General features: G+C 41.0%; 1 protein-coding gene across 5 annotated transcripts in view; it reads right to left on the bottom strand.

The window, feature by feature from the left end:
• The window catches only part of CTBP2 (C-terminal binding protein 2), a 210,913-nt gene that overhangs the window by 75,098 nt on the left and 120,540 nt on the right, over positions 1–15,275 (bottom strand). For 4 of the 5 annotated variants that reach the window (XM_081005206.1, XM_081005203.1, XM_081005204.1 and 1 more), the window contains one exon: positions 4,934–5,094. The exons of the other annotated variant lie outside the window; for it this stretch is intronic. In XM_081005206.1, coding sequence (XP_080861332.1) covers positions 4,934–4,991 — 58 coding nt within the window. In that variant the 5' untranslated portion in view covers positions 4,992–5,094. The remainder of the gene's footprint in view (positions 1–4,933; positions 5,095–15,275) is intronic. 5 annotated transcript variants of the gene reach the window in all.

The following is a 15,275-nucleotide window of genomic DNA, read 5'->3' on the forward strand; positions in this document are numbered from 1 at the left end:
CAGCCATTAAAGGAATCCACCTGATTTCCTATGTGTTTATCATTCTGTAGTCTCAATATAATTACTAATGGTAGGTATGCATGGCTATGCTATGATCCCCATCTTGAGAACTGTCCCAGCACTCTCCCACACATACCCTCCCATCCATAACAACAACTTATCACAAAGCAAGAACTAAGAATAGGGTACGGTAAAGGTAAAGGGACCCCTGACCACTAGGTCCAGTCATGGACGACTCTGGGGTTGTGGCGCTCATCTCGCTTTATTGGCCGAGGGAGCCAGCGTACAGCTTCCGGGTCATGTGGCCAGCATAACTAAGCCGCTTCTGGCGAGTCAGAGCAGCGCATGGAAACACCGTTTACCTTTCCGCTGGAGTGATACCTATTTATCTACTTGCACTTTGTGCTTTCGAACTGCTAAGTTGGCAGGAGCAGGGACTGAGCAACGGGAGCTCACCCAGTTGTAATGATCACTAAACAACAATGCCAAACTTATGTTTGCCCAGGTATTCTTGTCTTACTTTTTAGAAGCATTAATGCATTGAACCTGAACCCTTGGATGTTCTCAATTTCTGTGTGTAACAGGCTAATCTTTTTGGGCTAATTCTTATAGCAATGAAAGCAATAACCTTTAGCAAATGGTCATCCCCCCCCCCTTTGGAATAAGATGTGATAAGCATATACATAAAAAATGATACATTTTATGCTGCACTGCATATTACCTTTGGACTAACAGGTATTTCTTTTAATCCATTCTACTGATTATAATGACCTCAAAGAAGATTTAAAGCAGGGAAAAGTCTCATCAGCCACCATTATTCCTTATAATGGTTTAAGATATCTAAGTATATTGCACCAGGTAAAAAGCCAGATATTTTCAACATTATACAATAATCATTATCCACAATCAACCAAAACAGTCACAGAAAAATTTAAAATGAATTGAAAACCCATGATCCTTATCCATGAAAAATTATTTTTCAGTATTATTTTTAAAGTACTTCTTAATTGCATTTAGTCATAATCTGTTTTTCCCATGTTTTAATAGCAGTTGCAAAAGCATGTTGTGCGGTGTGTGACAGCAGCAAATCCCTTCAGTGTAATTAAAATTGCAAACGTACTTGGCAAACGACAAATGGATTTCTGGGTTTATGTAAACTGCACCTTTACAGATTAGAGAGAGAGAAATATTGGCCAGAAAAAAACAGATGGAAAAGGAAGACTTGTAAAATCCATTGTTCAGAGGAAAATAATCTAAACTTCAATTGTATCTAATGCTTTGTGGGTTGGTTTGTCCTCTGATCCTCCTAAGTTTCTTGTACACTTAGCAACCACATCTGATAGCAAACATCAAACTGGAAGGGTGGCTTTTGAAAAATCTAAAGCCGCCTGATAGAACCCTTTTAAGTCAGGTTCAAAGTCTGCTTTAGAGATGAGATAGAGTACTACACCTGCGTGTTTATGGCATTCTGATGGGTAGGAGCACAGCTCTCTCCCTTCTGCAATACAATTCTGGCAGTTGTCAGCATTTTTTTCAGGATTACAAAGGAAGCATACTTTTGCTCTGCTCTGGAGAAGATAAACCCAATTTTGATTGGGTTAATTAAGCTGACAGGTGGAATGGCTTTAACATTTTTCTGTTATTACATGATGAAACGAAGCCCCCCCCCCCCTTTTTTTTTTTGCTGCCACAACTATGAGCTCTTCGCTTTGAGTTTAAAATTCACTTCTGTACGATAGAGAACACGGCTTTCCAAGAGATATCTGTATCAATAATGTGTTTTCCAGGAGGCTTGTATGTGGACATCGGTCACTAGCATCAGCCTACTCTCGACTGATGGCTAAATAATCCAAGGCAAACTTAGAAGTAATGGGTGAAGGTGTGTGAGTGTGGAGTGCAATAAGAGCACAAAACATTAAACAAAAACAACTGTTGTAGCAAAAAGAAAGGCCGAAGAATCCTATGGTACCTTAAATGCTAGCAAATACCTCACATCTCAGGGTCCGGCCTACCACTGACAGTGTGAGAAGCCAACTGCTGGGCAGTGCAAAACAGCCTACCCTGCACCACCTAAGCTCACCTGCTGCCTTCAGGTATGTCAGAGGATGCTTTCACAATGCCACTGTTGAAGTAAAATTCAACTGCTTGTCTGTTCAACTTTTTATTGTGGAAGGTCATCTTGTCTTTTGCCTCGGACAGCAAAATGTCTTGAATGGCTCCAGTTTTTTCTTTTTTTTTAAAGAAGAACTTAGCTTTCTTTATCTATCCAATAAAACAGACTCTTGCCTACAAAAGCTTGTCCCACAGTACTCTTTGTAAATTATAGTTATATTTGCATATTTCTAAGAGAAGAAGTTTTTTTTAAAAAAAAATTAAACTTCTGCCTCAGTCTCTAAACGTTCAAATTTTACAATCCATGCCTAGGTTCATTTTCTCTAGAATTCCTTGTGGCTGAGGCAATCTTTCTACACAGACTGCACCCTTAGATGTAGGTAATCACTTAGAAGACATGATTTAAGCTCTGGCTCATTGAATGTCCCTCTGTTCTTTTTCTCCCCCTGCCCACTGCCTGTAAAACATTTATAAGATGACCAGCAACTCTCATCATGGAGACGTATCAGTGAACCCATTAGAAAGTCTGACACTGTCGATCCTGGCACTACTTTTATTTGCCTCATAAGTAAATAAAAGATACACTGTCTAGACCAGCAGCAGAGATAGATTAACTACTAACAGTGTTTTGTTTCACACCAAACAATTATCCTGCACAAACCCATTAAGACAACGAAGAACGGAACAGGAGCAGTGCTTTGTGGACTGCAGTTGTCCAACCGCAATGAAACAAATCCCCAAAATCTAAGCTGTAACAGATCCCTACTTCAAAAAACATGTAGACATACACTTTGGGGGATGGGACCTGAAGGAGCATTAAATTTATCTATGTTTATATGATTCCTTTCAGACTTTTCCCCCCAGACTAATTTTGCCAACCATACCTCACAAAAAGCCTGTCTACTTGCAATCACTTTTGCATTTTGATTGATCTCAAACTCATGTGCACAGAAGTTCTCATTATGCTTGGTCATCACCATATACTGTCAAATGTGTTGAGCAAGGAAAGTGTCACTACAAAATCCTAGTCTTAATTTCCTGGAGTGCCTGTTTTCTTTATTTAACATTACTTGAAAAATGCTGAGCAATATGGCAATCCATGGCAGATCCTTGGCTGTTAATACGCTCTCCAATGGTTTTGCATGCAACCTGAGGCACAAAAACTTCTATCTATTGAAAAAGGTATGCTGAATTTTCCAACTGGAACTTGGAAGTATAACTGTAGGGCACTTGGCTGAAAAATAGGTGAGGATACTCACCATGAGGTTATTACAGTAAGTGCCACACTTTTTAACCCCCTTTCCCTCCACAAAAAGAGGTGCGTACCCTGAGTACCCCCTAGGGGGGAAAGTACTGCCTGTAGCTGTTTCCAGGGAAAAGTCTATTGTGTGTCCCATTGTTTGTGAATGGCAGCTGTGTTAGTGGGGAGAGCAGACATGAACCCCATGAAGGTATACAAGTGTGAATTCATGGTGCGTCTGGGTTGCTGCTATTTTATATTTTTATTGATTTACTGCATGGTCCTTTTTTGTAGTTGTATTTACAATAATTTTATTGTATTATCTTACGTAAGACACTGTTCACAGCTTTGAAGGGCCAAAAAAGCAGTATAGAGATAAACCAATGATGATGGTGAACAAAGAGCTAACTAATTACAGTCATACCTTGGTTTTGGAACAGCTTAGTTCCTGAATGTTTTGGCTCCCGAGCGCCGCAAACTGTTCCGGTTTGCAAAGTATTTTTGGAAGTAAAATGTCCAGCGGGGTTTCTGCAGCTTCTGATTGGCTGCAGGAGTTTCCTGCAGCCAATCAGAAGCTGTGCTTTGGTTTCCGAACATTTTGGAAGTTGAACGGACTTCCAGAACGGATTCTGTTTGACTTTCAAGGTACGACTGTACATCTACAACCACCTCACACGCTTTACATGAGCTTTGGGGAAGTACCACATATTGCAGAGAAGGGCAGGACTGCCACTAAAAAGACAACACCATGGGAAGTAACCTCCCCACACGTCACCACACACCTAAACATTGCCTAGGAATTCATTACAAAATGTGCATTTCCTCATCACTGGCTGGTGCTGGCAAAGAAAGGAAATGCTTTTCAAAACCATGGAGGCAAGCTGAAGCTGATATTACGGAATAATAGAAGGAAACCTGATACGGAGATCTATTTTTGGCAGCAACAACATTTCTTTGCCTTCATAGAAGTTATTGCAACAAACGTTCAAGGCTGGCATTCCGCTGTTGCTGAGGTAGTTTTTATTATGTGTTTCCTAACTCTGCTTATTTTGTTTATTGTTAGGATTGATTTATTTTGTTGTGATTTGTATTTTTATCTCTAAACCGCCAAGTGTGATACTGTCATAAATGTTGAAATAAACAAATAAAATGTTGACTTCTCCCATTAGTGAAAAAAGCAGCCAAATGTAAACTGGAAGAATGGGAGAGGAAAGTAATACTGTAATGCAAAGAGTCTTTACATTTTTCAAACCAAGTATGTGGGTTTGGGATTTTCAAAGGATGTCTTAATTTTTTTCACATTAGGAGTAGATGTGGGATAATTCCAGCACCTGAACATTACCAAATAAAGGCAAGGTTTTGCATATTAACCAGCATGAAAAAATATATACATATAATGTGATTTGTCTACAACTACAAGGTACAAATACATTGCCAGGGTGCAGCTCTCTGCTTAGTGTTGTATTTCTATGAGGGCATTAGCACTGAACTAGCTTTCCATAAAATGAAATGCAAGATCGGCAAGTTTCCTAAAAGTCTTAGGAACTGTTCAGTAGATGTATAGGTTACATCAAGGCTTACCTTCACAAATTCTGTCCAATCGCTGCCGTTTGACTTTGTGTTTGTCCACAAGTGCCATTGCGCTACTGTGTTTTACAACTTTTGGAATCAAAGGATAAAGCAATCCCCCAAGAACTTATGGAAATTCACAGTAGTCCGAGTGCATAACGTCACTTTGAATCCTGCAACAAGAAGAGAGTTGTACATCGTTGGCCCTTTGTAAAACAACATCTGTATTGAAACTGTCTAGAAATGCTTCTCATATCATCAGAATGAAAACAGTTTTGGTGCATTTCGCTCCTAAGACAATGAGCTAAAATCTGGGTGCCCCATGTTCACTGTGCAAGTGATGGGGGAAAACAGAAATGTTTGCACACATTTTTGTTTTAGGGCTAGATTTTTATTTCTAACTGCAACACAGCAGTTAGAAGTTCATACACTTTCCCCTAAAGTGCCCAAATGAGTGCTGTGGAAGCAGCATATCATAGCCAGTGGCACTGCACCACAGTCATGCTTTGAGGACAAGAGAGCAAGCTGGCACCACGACACTAGCAACTGCCAGCTTCAATGCTTAAAGCATAACAGTGGTGTGCTAACATGTTACATGGAATAGACATAGCCTCACTGGAGCAGACTAATGCAGGGACAGGAGGAACATCCCCATGAAAAGACACACACAACTGCTGCCGTTAAGACATTTTGTTCACTATGGAGCCCTCATCACGCAAATTCCTGCTGCAGATATGGGACAGCAAACGTTTAAATGGAACTGTAAAGAAGTGTTGCAGACACAGGATGGCTATAGCATCTACTCCTTCTGGAGACTGTATCTGCTTTTCATCTCAGACTTTGCCTTGTTGCTGCTGAAGCTAAATACTATTCTCTATATGTCTGCCTTTATGGATTTTTACTATCATGCACTCTTGGTCATTTGAGCTTGATGTTGGTTGAACTAGATGTAAGAATGCTTACACTAGATATATTAACATATGTGTAATGCAATGCCTTTGTCAGCACAACCAGTGGGGTTTTTTTTAGAAGGAAGCCCTTATCTATATGCACTGGGACTGGACCATCATCTAGATTTTGCTGTACGGTATTTCAACTGTATAGTAAACTGGCTTTGCATACAGCAGTGCTCAGAGATATGAAGTCAAGGGTCTTTGATCATACCCTGGAGCAATGACCCTGCTGTCTCAACCAGAGCTTTTCAGTTGTTGTTTTTAAGTCCAAGCCCCAAGCTGCTGAGAATAAATGTGAAATGTGTTGCCTGTTTCCGATTAAGGCCTAGAAACCAGAGTCTACATCACTTTTGGTAGTCTGAGGTGGAACATCTCAGCTCAGCTTGTTCTTTGCCACAGCTTCCAGCTCATGTCCTCTTGCATTTTAAAACATGCTTTCCCCCAGTGCATTCCTTCATGATGCTTCCTGCAAACCCACAGCCCAAGTAAATGCAATAAAAGATTCTAGAGCAGGGGTGGAGAACCTCCAGTCCACAGGCCTAATTAAGCCCAGCCCAGGTCCAAGTTTGGCCCATGAGGCCATTTCCCCCAATCCATGGCCACCTGCCCACATCCTGATGTCATATCAGGTGTGGGACAGGTAAGGAAAGGGCTACAAAAGTAAACTGGGGAACTTAAAACTGGCTGACAGCTGGGATCCACATGCGCTAAGGAGTCCACCATTGGGAACTCACTAGTGCAGTGCCGATCAGTTGAAAAGAAGGCTTCATTTTAAGGAGACTGCATCAAAGACTAACAGAAATCATTAAGTGCATTTACAGAGATTTGGCCAGTTTATGTAAATAATATCTACCATACAGGTTTAATTTATTCATACTATTGACAAAATCTGGAATTTTAATTGAATTCTATTACACACACACGTAATTCACACCTTGCCCTTCCATTCTACTCTGTTGATGCTAATCTTGATAATTTAGCTATAATTTATATAAGTCTATTTATTGGTGCCTAGTTTTATAATACCAGCAACTAACTTGTATGTGTGAGACCAATCTATAACAGAAATGGCAAACCTGTGGTCCTCCAGATGTTGCTGGATTCCTACTCCCATCAGCCTCAGCCAACACTGCCAAAGGTCATGGATGATGGGAGGTGTAGTACATCTGGAGGGCCACAGGCTAGCCAATCCCGACCTACAAGATGGTCTAATCTGTGCTGTAGCATGTGAAACAGCAAGGAGGAAAAAGCAGAGGATGTTAGAAAAAAGAGGTGCCGGAACTCACCATGAATGCCTCCCTTGTTCTCTTATAATGGCACCCCCCTGAGAGGTGCCAGAAGTGAGTTCTGGCTGGGGAAAAAAGCCCTGGCTCACACCATACTTAAATGAACTTGGAAAAAGTGAAAAGGAGAAAAAAGACCTTGTACCAACATCAGATTTCAGGCAACTGTATACCAAATGCATTAAAATTTTACCAAGTAAAACAACCCTACATGTGATTCCTTTCTGGATGACAACGTGCTGGTGGTGGGGGAAATGTGACCCAGAATATGGCATGTTTGACAATCTCAATACAGTACTTGCTCACTTGGGTGTCCTTTGAGGTTCCACTGATTGGTGCCTAAGTAATGTTTGTGAGAGGGCATACATTTGAAGCTTGGGTTCTAGAAGAGGTTTGAAGTTTCATATATGTATCTGCAGCTTCTATCCCATAATGCTAAAATGGAACTTATCACTAGCACCTGTTAACAGCCTGGCAACCTTCCCTTAAGCCTCCCTAAGATCAGCACTATTCAGAAGTAAATTAATAGTAAAGTGGATTCCTTTGCAAGAGTCATGAACCTCAGCATAATTACTCAAAGAGAAAAGATAGCTGCAGGGTGCTTAAAAGGAAGTCTAATCAAATGTGAATGACAACATAGGTGCCTATAAAATACTATGCACACATAACAGGGAGTCAATCTATGAATGTGCAGTTTCTACAGGACGTCAAACTTCCACATAACTCATGCTCCATTAAAATCATTCCTGCTAATATAAAATTCAAGTAGTTCAGTGCTGAAGCAAAAAGAAGGGGTGGGGACTGATCAGGATGCTTAGATGAAACTCAATGCATGCTTTTAAAAATGTTATTTAGGGGCTGAAATACCCCCAAAACAATCTAGTGGAAGGGAAGTGAGATTTGACCTGCTTGAACACCCTAAAACGTACAGTATCCTGGCTTCCACCCTTAACAAAACTCTCCAGTTAGAGGGTGATGATTCAATGCAACATTTTGTTTCAGTTGTCCAGTAACAGCTGGTGCCCACTAGTAGGGCAGAAGAGGCCAATAGGTGGAGCCACAGCCAATGACAGACCAAGCTATAGCCAACTAATTCTACCTTTGTCTCCATTCTTGTTGAGTTCTACAAGGGGCAACATTGAGACGAAGGAGGAGGAAGCCAATAGGCAGTGCCAACCCCTGGAGTGGATGTAAAATAAGACAGCGGACAGGTAGAGACTGGCTGGTGTTCTAGATATATATTAGAAATATTTTCAAACAATGTGTAGTATTTGCCTATGTCTATGAACGTGCGTGGGAAAACAAAAGGTAACAGAAGCCATTTGGAAAGGTGCACTATATAGACAAGGTGCGGTTGAAACCTAAATTATATTGGAAAGTCATATTTCCGATGAATGCAATGTGGAAAGAGAGGCTCTCAATGAGTGCAAGGAGGTGTGAGGGGAGGAGTTGCCATGCAGGGCTGGCCCTACGGTGAGGGAGAACAAGAACTGCTTCAGGTAGCAGATGCTGAGGTGGGGGGAATGGCCAGAGCTGGGAGTGCCATGTGGCCTGCCCTCTTCCCCTATGCTAGCCTGCTGCCCTCAACTGCAGTAGAAGACACTGTCCTTTCACATCAGGTCAACTACCATTCCACTTGGCTTCTGTGTGTGCCTTGGGAGAGGGCACCGTCCTGCCCTTCGCCTCAGACAGCAAAATATTTGCTGCTGTGTAAGCGACTTCACATATGTTCTCCCCATTACTGCTCAAGAGATCCAAATATACTAGCAAGTTTCTGTGCATCATAGCCAATGTGGAGACTGGCGGGTAACTCGATCTACATTTGCATGACAATGATCATCTTGGGTCCACTGGTTAAATGCATCACCCAGATGGTGCTTGTCTCCATATTCAGGGCTACTGTCTGTCATGACTAGAGCTGAACTGGGGTCATTGTAGGTTTGTTTTGTAATATTGCTTTTAAAGAGTAATCCAACAGGTTTATACAAATGCCATTAAGGGACGAGTATTATCACAACGTTTTGCAGGTCTGGGTAATGCTGCCTCCTTACAGCTATGATCCTATCTGTTCGTCTAGCACAGCATCCCAGAAGGAAGTTCAGCTTCAGTTTGCCAGAATCTGTTGGCTATTAATAGTTAACAAATGCAATAGGATACTATTGTGGGGTTTGGGAGGGTGGGGGAGAAGACTGTAACAAATCTACTGCCTAGCAGGATCACAATTTCACGGAGATTATTGTTATTATTATAGATGGTTATCAATTATGCATCACGTTGATAGTTAATTTATAAAAGGAACAGGGGCTTACTGGTGCCGCTGAATTCTGACTGATAGGAGATGGGCGATTTCCTGGTAGTTAATGGCCAATTTCCCAGCAATACGACTGCAGCATAATCACAGAGATTTATAGTAATAATTAATTGATTTTCCCCTCAAAATGTGAAGATTCTAAAGACCATGATTCCCAGTCCTATTAATAATTAATCCTGCATTTTTTTTAAAAAATACCTAAACTCCAAATTCAAGGCAAAGGAGGTTTTTAAGGGAAGAGTTTATTGTATTACCAATAAAAGGGGGGAGGGACCTATGTACATAAATAAAAGGTTACAGCAGATAAATACAGTAGATAAATAGAAGTGAAGTAATTTTCACTGTCAACATTTCTCAGTTTAATGAAAGCACTCTTCACATTCTAACAGGAATAGGGCAGTAGAATAAAAAGCAGGAACAAGTATGTTTGGGCTCGACTATTTAGCTTATATCAGGTATGAGCAACTTTATGGTTCAAAACACAACTTGTGAGAACTGGGACCAACTTTGAAGATGAAGAAACAGGGGAAAGTGTGCAGGCATACAAGAAGAGAAAGAAACTCCTCGTCACCGAGTCACACATGAGATGCAGAGAATCACACAATTCCCCACGATGTACAGAGTACCTCTTGCTTGTGGGAGAAGTACAAATGGTATCCTTTACTCCCCTAAATATTCAAGCAAGGAGCAGACAAGCAAGACTCGCTATAACTTCTACCACCATAGCTGCTACCTTCAGTTTTTAACAGTTTCTGCGTCATCTGTAGGATACCTGTCTCTGCTCTATACAGGATAGACCCATAATTTCATATTTCTGTTGCATCACCCGGGCAGATATCAAACCAGTGTCAGCAGTACACTGTAAACGGGTTAATCCAGAGATATACTATGACAGGGCAGAAGAAGTTCCAATCAGGGGAAACAAGATTTGAAGTGATGGACCCTGAACTTGATATTATTTCACTGCAGCAGGGACATCTTACCATCTGGGTTCTCAGTCAGAGACAACTGGTACTCATTCCAGAGAACAAGTAGCAAATGGTATGGCTAGCATAGATACTATGATATTACAGAGTCAAAAATCAATACTGTGAACACGTTCTGTATGTTACCAGCAGTGTGGTCCTGGCAGCGATGGCAATCAAAACAGAGCCTGGCGTTTCTGTGTCTCTCATTACCAAGCACCAGCCTTAAACACACAATTTAAAACAAATTCTTGAGAACAACAATTTTAATGGCTTCATTATTTCCAAAGCTGAAAATCTCTGCATGTAAAATATTTGCACTTAAGCCAACTGCACATGACAACAGCAGGAACTCTTAGATCATCAGGAACACAGAAGAATTACAAAGGAAAGAAAAACCTTACTACTTTTCCATGGTAATTAGAAAATGTAATAAATCTTTTAAGGCATGCAAATTAGAGAGCTGCACTAAAAAGAGAAAAAGACATCCAGAACCTTAAAACGATTGCATTTATTAGGAGCAAAGGTAAGGAGGGTTTCAAAACACACCACTTCAAAAAACATACAAACATGACTTCGAAAAGTATAGGAAACAAAAATTTAAAAAAATCTGTGTTCAGTTTTTGCTCATAGGCTTCACACATAAAGGTCTGCTTCAAAAATCAAGCCAAGTACACAAGTCCTTTGTTGCACATCCTGGTGCTTGATAAACACAAATCTGAAATGGCAACGATCCTTCTACAATACAGTTACCATGGAATGAGTGAAAAGTTACATAATTTCATAAACTATACTTCAGTCATTGAGTAACCCTGTAAAATGCACTCCAACCAAGCTTTGTAGGAGCTTGTGCAGCCAATACTCCTAAATCAATAGTGGGCTGGTGTGATCATACACTTCCCTTGCCAGCCCCCAAATGCTCTAGGAGGAAAACTTCTCTGCCTATAAACTATTTCTAAAAAGTTAGATCCTCACTGAGCTTAGCAATACCATTTATTGATGATATTGTACTGGCTTGGATCCAGAGAAAAGCAAAACAGGGCAAGCTTGCACTATGGGGCTTTCACATCACACCCCGCTGAGACCCCTGAAAAGCCTGAGGGTCAGGGATGAAGTGCAGAGGGATGCAATGTGGAAATCAGAAGAAATCAGGAGTGGGGCTTCTGTACTGGAAAGGAAAGGGCAGTGTGATGCTGCAGGCAGATGTACAAACAAATAAAAATGTACAAGCAAGAATACATACAACTCAGCAAGAGACAACTGTCTGTTGTCCTCTCATGTGGGATTATGGAGGGAAATGAATCCCTTTCACTTCCCCCACAAAAAAACCAAAACAAAAACTGGACCTATTTGCGATTTGGCAGCTTAATCCGCTCTGGAAATGCTAATAAGACTATAAATTTCATCCATTTTGGCCAAAAGGGTTATAGCTGTTTTTTGATTCCCCATTATAACGGATGGGAAACACAGGCCTTAGCTTTGCATGGAGAAGCTCAGAATTCAAATTAAAGATCAAAGAGAACAGAGCAACTCAGAGAGATCAAAATTATACACAGCTACAAGGTGAATCTTGGGTCCCATGCACATCCCTAATAAATAGCTCTCCAGTTTCTTAAGTAATCTTATATTACAAGATATTGATCTCTTGTGTCTCTTATTTATGAACTTGCATAGTTCACTTGGGAGTACACTGCACAGAGTGAATCTCTCCAGTCTATTTCCATGACTGAACTTGAGAAAGCAGCTGCATCAGCAAGACTAGCAGTGAACCGGCAGATGTATGAATCCAGACCATAGCTGTCAACCTTTCCCTTTTCTTGCGAGGAATCCTATTCGGAATAAGGGAATTTCCCTTTAAAAAAGGGAAACGTTGACAGCTATGATCCAGACTGGAGTCCTGATATTGAGCTGCAGCTTTTCAACCAGGTTCCACTAAAGAACTGGTCCCTTACACCAGTGGCCTTATACTCCCCAGGACAGGCAACACAAAAGGCAGGAGATGTCTGAGATGCAATCATATGTAAAGCTCCAGGCCAGAGGATTAAAACAGTCAAAGCTCCCCACTCTTCAAGACAGAGGTAGCACATGTGTATGGTAATGTGGGCCAAGAGGCATCAAGGGCCTCAGCTGATGTTCAGACTTTGTCAAGTGAAGTGGTCTGCTTGGAGCTATCTCAGGTTCCATAACTCTAATCTGTTCCTACCTGACCAAAGAACCAACAGGGATCTGCCATGCCCCAAGGACTCCTACTTTTGGTCGTATTAAAATACCTTTCTGAGTTTTCATCAACATACAAGAAGATACCCTCTAACTCAGGGGTCAGCAAACTTTTTCAGCAGGGGGCCGGTCCACTGTCTCTCAGACCTTGTGGGGAACCGGACTATATTTTGAAGGGGGGGAAATGAACGAATTCCTATGCCCACAAATAACCAGAGATGCATTTGAAATAAAAGGACACATTCTACTCTCCAGGACCATCTGCGGGCCAGATTTAGAAGGCAACTGGGCTAGATTCAGCTCCCGGGCCTTAGTTTGCCAACCCATGCTCTAAAAAAACCCACTTCATGCACCAATTCCATATCATTTAAAGCAGTATAAAAAGCACAAAACACAATGCCTATGAAATCTGCAAGTACATCACTACATGTTTAAACACTCTGAAGATAAAGGCACCAATTACGCTGTAGATGTACTTCACAAATTAATACAGTTTCCATGATTGGGCCCATCCCATTTAAGTTTGACAGGTGCCCATGATGATACCATGCAGTGATAAGAGCCTGTTTTTAAAACCTGCTGTAGTAAAACAAGCTCCCCAAGCCAGGATTTGGGGTGGCATAGATATGCTAGGGAAACAACAGAAACACAGAGGGGATTCCTCTTTAATAAAAAGATTTCCATTAGTTGAGCAGGATACACACACCTACCACTTCTTCGAAATGATCTCTACGCAATCTGAAAATAAAACACAATTCTAAAACAGTAGTAGTAAGTAGGCTAAGCACAACTGAAAGCAGAGAGAGCAATTAACGCATACATATATGCACCGTTTCAGCATATAATGAAATCTGAGTGCGAAAAGATACACACAGGGGGGGAAACTGTAATTCTTTGGTCTTCAGCAAGATTAGGAAACAACTGAAGTGATTTACATATAGTAATTGCATGTCCTTGCTAGTCTCCAGCGGCGTCTTTCAAAATTTAAATTTCCCTGAAAGTGCTCGGACATTACCCCAGGCATTTATTTATTTATTTATTGGTGGGGGATTACTTAACCATGACAGTATGAAAAGTAATAACACATTGCAATTTTTTTTAATTTCAGTTCTTCTTAGGATTACGTTTTAAATACCCACAGTCCATGACAGAACAAAGAATGAGGAGGGTGTTATACCCAACGCGAAGAAGGGTCTCTTCCAACAACAGTGAAATGGGCACTGCTCAGTAATGTATTTGGCCTGTGGATATCCTTGCAATTGAACTGAAGGCATGAAATCCACCTGCTGCTTAAATTGTGAACACCTCCATTACTATTACTTATTTATTTGATTACTTGCCCAACCTTCACCCCGAGACCGAATCTTTCATTTTTTTTATATGTCCATCAGATATGCACATATATGAAAGAAGCAAATACAAAACTAATAGCAGGGCAAATTCTTTTGTATCAATAACAGATGCAGATTAGCAGACTAAGCATACAGTGAGAAAAGTACCGATCCTTGGTTATGTATAAAATAACACTAGTTTTTATTTGTTTTGCACATGATAATGATCACATTTTGTATTTTGTTATCCTTGCCCAGCATGGGCTTACCAGGATGAGGAAATGCATGGGGTATGTGTTTATTGATATACTAAAGGTAAAGGTAAAGGGATGCCTGACCATTAGGTCCAGTCACAGACAACTCTGGGGTTGTGGCGCTCATCTCGCTTTATTGACCGAGGGAGCCGGCGTACAGCTTCCGGGTCATGTGGCCAGCATGACCAAGCTGCTTCTGGCGAACCAGAGCAGCGCACGGAAATGCCGTTTACCTTCCCACTGGAGCAGTACCTATTTATCTACTTGCACTCTGATGTGCTTTTGAACTGCTAGGTTGGCAGGAGCTGGGACTGAACAATGCGAGCTCACCCCGCTGCAGGGATTCGAACTGCCAACCTTCTGATCGGCAAGCCCTAGGCTCTGTGGTTTAACCCACAGCGCCACCCGTGTCCCCTACTAGTTTCTAAAGAGAGAGAGAAAAGAATCTAGAGAAGTTCATGTTTTTTTGCTCGCTAAGCACACAATACTGCATAATCCCAATAAGAAAAATTTATTTCATGAACAGAACTGATATTGATATTATCTTATCTATTCAGTAGTGGATAGTGGAGACTGGTTCCATCTCACCTGTACAGTTTCTTCCTTTGTGTTGAAGGTTTGTGATCCTAACAGGGGAGGAGGTTAGAGGCTATGGTCCTATTGGCGGGAGCCAAACAAAAAGCATCAGATTTTGATAAATGGAGACATTTGGCTCTACTGAATCATTTTCCTTGGTTGCTATAATTGCTTTCAATGGAAAAACACTGTTCTTTTCTCATTTCAAGGGAATAATAAAATCTGTTAGAAGTTTATAGGAGATCAAACTTAAATAAGGACCAAAGTGGTTGACCACATTGTCTCCAGGTTCCTTCCCATTGCATGACCATTTGCTCTGTCCACTAGCTAGAAACAAACGAACACTTCCACAGAACTACAACTTTGTTACTGTGAACTGCACAGAAAAGTAAACAAGATGAACTATGTTACTGAGTCAAATTCTATTCTAAATCTTCTGGCTGCTTTAGCTGAGACTTAGCAGT

The sequence above is a fragment of the Podarcis pityusensis genome (assembly GCF_964106645.2).
Source record: "Podarcis pityusensis genome assembly, chromosome: 5".
Taxonomy (NCBI): Eukaryota; Metazoa; Chordata; class Lepidosauria; order Squamata; family Lacertidae; genus Podarcis; species Podarcis pityusensis.